Genomic DNA, 4,171 nt, shown 5'->3' with positions numbered 1-4,171 from the left:
ATACAGCCTTAACTCAGAGCACATGTCATAGGTATACAATTATCATAGTATATTCTGTAAGATAGCATACAGCCTTAACTCAGAGCACATGTCATAGGTATACAATTATCATGTAGTATATTCTGTAAGATAGCATACAGCCTTAACTCAGAGCAAATGTCATAGGTATACAATTATCATGTAGTACATTCTGTAAGATAGCATACAGCCTTAACTAAAACATATATTATAGGTTTACTCCGTAAAGTATCATAAAACCTAAAGTAAAACACATAAAAGGCCCATTCTCTGTAGGCTAGATAACATATAGCCTTCACTCAAACATATCATGGGTATACCTTATGTAAAGAACAAGTTTACCTAAAAATATTAACTCAAAATATTCTCTTTGCCTCACATATTTTGGTAGTTTTATTTCCAGGTTTTTTCCTGTGTTTCCTTTGAGTTCAATAACCAGGTACTTTAAAGGAAAACGAAAATGTTCATATACTCTTCAAAATGAAACATAAGTACTATCCATTGCGAAATCATAAATTCAAGCTCTTGAAAACAGATAAGAACATTCTGAGATACAAAGATTGCAGTGTGTACTCACTGTCCTCAGCCATGTAGGCCATCTTGTCTTCTTCACACACGCTGTTGTAGTAAAAGTGTGTTTCGCTGTATAGCTTCCTAACCATGACCTGCTGCCATTCCATACAGCCAGCCATCTCCTTCTTCATGCAACCATACATGCCCTCTAACTTACTAAAAACCATAAAAAAATCAATCAATGGACACATTTACCCAAAAATCTTGATTAAGAAGCCAGCTAGATTAGAAAAATAGGCTGGATTTGAAACTAAACCTGAGTTTGTTACAGTGAAAAATATTTCAAAAGTTAGCCAGCTTCAAAAATAGCCCAGCCTTGAAAATATGCCTTGGATTCCTTGCAGTCAATTTTGCAATGGTGGACCTTGCAAATCAATGATCTTTTTGTTAAAAAAAAAAAAAATGAAAATATCTATAGCTATGTAATTTGCACAACCAAACCAAAAACTTTATTTCAGCACCAAAAAACTGCAAATTTCATATTTTTGTTTTTTACAGTAAATGGTTTTGAATATTTTGAGCAATAATGCAACTATGGCATGGATTATTTATAAAGCTTAAAAATAAAAAAAAGCATTGAAAACAAATCGTACATGTCTTCAGTTTAAATGGCTTCAAAAATAAGACACTCGTAAAAATGGGCCAGCTTCGAAAATCAGCCTGTGATTTCTTACTAAAAACAAAAAACAAAAAACTGTGGCTTAGTTTCGAAATGTAAGAGTTCAAACATAAGCTTATGGTTTTTCATAACCAATGAGCTTACACAGCACAAAACAACACTGCTAGAAACTCTATTCATTTGGACAAACACAATGTTCGTGTCATGGAGTATATGTTCTATCATTACCATTAAGAATGTGAAACAAAGCTTTCTGATTTATTGATATCATCACATATTTGGGGCATCAAGAAATCCTTCAGACTGACATAACTTTCTCCCACCCTTCACAGGTGTGCCGGGAAAGATCAGCTTGTCACCCCCTAGGGGGAGATAGCCTTGTGCCGATTAGTACATGTTCAATTGTGACGTCATTAAAATGTGTCAGCTGTAATTGTGATGTCAAAGTGAATGACGATATTCATACCCCACATGTGTTTTGTTTACACTACTGTCGGTGGAGACGTGACTGAAATAATAGGATGGGAGAAAAATAATCATCATCTCCAACCTAGGGTTAGACAACCAAAAAAATCACCCCGGGGATTGGAGATTTCTCTGTCACACCCTCAAGGTAGGGGAAGATTCTATTAGTCATTGCTTACCGACAGAAGTTATCAAATGATGGTCCAACCCAATCTTCTGCTGTAACAGTAGAAATAGCTGTAAGGTAACACTCGGTAGCCCCTCTAGGACGGCAGTCTTCTTTATCCATTTCATCTTTCTCACGATCTTCCTCATCCATGTCGTCGGCCTTTCGATCTTCCTCATCCTTGTCATTTCTCATATCACCAACCATATAGGCATCCTGCATGGCTTTGACAGAACCCAGAACAGCTTCCTGCCAGGATCTCATCTGATCTTGAAGAACCTGTATGACACCATCCTCATTAATCATATCACCACCCGCCAAAAGTCGATCTGAACCCTTTCGCACGTCCTCGGTAACCATCCATGAACAAGTGGGTGAACTCATAACAAGTTGTTCAAACATGTATTGGAATGTACGTATCTGCATCATTGTCACATCTGAACAGCCTGCGGTCAAGTTCTCATTCAAAATACACATCTCACGGATGTAGGCTGGCTCCCTAGATTAAAAAAGAAAAAATTGAAGATATTACTTTTTTTTTTCCCCATGTCATACTTTTCCCTAGCAAACTCCGTTACATGTTTTTATTTGTATCAAGACTGGCAAAACAAGACAGAGTTGATATTAGTTTTCAGTGTGTTAAATTAATTTAAGAATGTGATACTCCAACTGTGCAGTTTAATATAAAAGTGGCACTTTAAATACTCAAACAACACTGTTACATACTCAAAATCAAAGTTATAAATAATCAAACAGAAGGTATACGCAAATGAAAGTTGAATATTCAAACAGCTCAGTTAAATACTCAAATAACAGTTAAATACTCAAATAGCAGGTAAATACTCAAAAAACAGGTAAATACTGAAATAACAAGTAAATACTCAAACAGGTAAATACTCAAAAAAAAGGTGAATACTGAAATAACAGGTAAATACTGAAATAACAAGTAAATACTCAAACAGATAAATACTCAAATAAAAGGTGAATACTGAAATAACAGGTGAATACTGAAATAACAAGTAAATACTCAAACAGGTAAATACTCAAAAAAAAGGTGAATACTGAAATAACAGGTAAATACTGAAATAACAAGTAAATACTCAAACAGATAAATACTCAAATAAAAGGTAAATACTCAAACAACAGGTAAATACTTGAATAACAGGTAAATACACAAAAAAGCAGGTAAATACTCAAATAAAAGGTAAATACTCAAATAACAGATAAATACTCAAATAACAGTTAAATACTCAAACAGTAAAAAAAAAAAACAGTTAAAAAATCAAATAACAGGTAAATACTCTAACAAGAGGCCCATGGGCCATAACGGTCACCTGAGTCCTACAGTATTTATTTTTGTTGTTGAATAATATGTACCAATTTGAGTAAAAAATAGTAAAGTATAACGTTTATATAAGTTTGTCAGGAACATGAGCTGCTAATTCCTAGACCGAGTTTCAGTTAAATCGGCCTAGAAGAACTTGACTTGAAGATTGAAATATTTTTCATAATGGCAGCCATGGTGGCCATATTGGCATGATCGACCCGGTAAATAACAACACCTTGTCAGGACCATGATTCGATCATTCCTACCAACTTTCAGTTCAATCGGCCCAGCAGAACTTGACTTTAAGTTTGAAATAGTTTTTCAAAATGGCGGCCGTGGCGGCCATATTGAATTTCTGATTGACCTGAAAAATAACAACACTTTGTCAGGACCATGAGTAGATCATTCCTACCAACTTTCAGTTCAATCGGCCCAGCAGAACTTGACTTTGAGTTTGAAATATTGTTTTCAAAATGGCGGCCGTGGTGGCTATAATGGATTTCTGATCGACCCGAAGAAATAACAACACTTTGTCAGGACCATGAGTCGATCATTCCTACAAAGTTTCAGTTCAATCTACCCAGCAGAACTTGACTTTAAATTTGAAATAGTTTTTCAAAATGGTGGTCGTGGTGGCCATATTGGATTTCTGATCGACCCGAAAAATAACAACACTTTGTCAGGACCATATGAGTCGATCATACCTACAAAGTTTCAGTTCAATCGGCCCAGTCAAACTTGACTTTAAAGTTTGAAATAGGTATTTTCAAAATGGCGGCCGTGGTGGCCATATTGGATTTCTGATCGACCCGAAGAAATAACAACACTTTGTCAGGACCATGAGTCGATCATTCCTACAAAGTTTCAGTTCAATCGGCCTAGCAGAACTTGACTTTAAGTTTGAAATAGTTTTTCAAAATGGTGGTCGTGGTGGCCATATTGGATTTCTGATTGACCCGAAAAATAACAACACTTTGTCAGGACCATGAGTCGATCATTCCTA

General features: G+C 35.6%; 1 protein-coding gene across 1 annotated transcript in view; it reads right to left on the bottom strand.

The window, feature by feature from the left end:
* The window catches only part of LOC110459004, a 34,709-nt gene that overhangs the window by 16,953 nt on the left and 13,585 nt on the right, over positions 1-4,171 (bottom strand). Inside the window, exons 6-7 of the mRNA XM_021511024.1 lie at positions 1,855-2,340; positions 592-747 (exon numbers count right to left, since the gene is read on the bottom strand). Coding sequence (XP_021366699.1) covers positions 592-747; positions 1,855-2,340 — 642 coding nt within the window. The remainder of the gene's footprint in view (positions 1-591; positions 748-1,854; positions 2,341-4,171) is intronic.

Source organism: Mizuhopecten yessoensis, unplaced genomic scaffold (genome assembly GCF_002113885.1).
Source record: "Mizuhopecten yessoensis strain PY_sf001 unplaced genomic scaffold, ASM211388v2 scaffold9901, whole genome shotgun sequence".
Taxonomy (NCBI): Eukaryota; Metazoa; Mollusca; class Bivalvia; order Pectinida; family Pectinidae; genus Mizuhopecten; species Mizuhopecten yessoensis.
The sequence above is the reverse complement of the archived record's forward strand: the minus strand, read 5'-3'. Positions and strand labels throughout refer to the sequence as shown.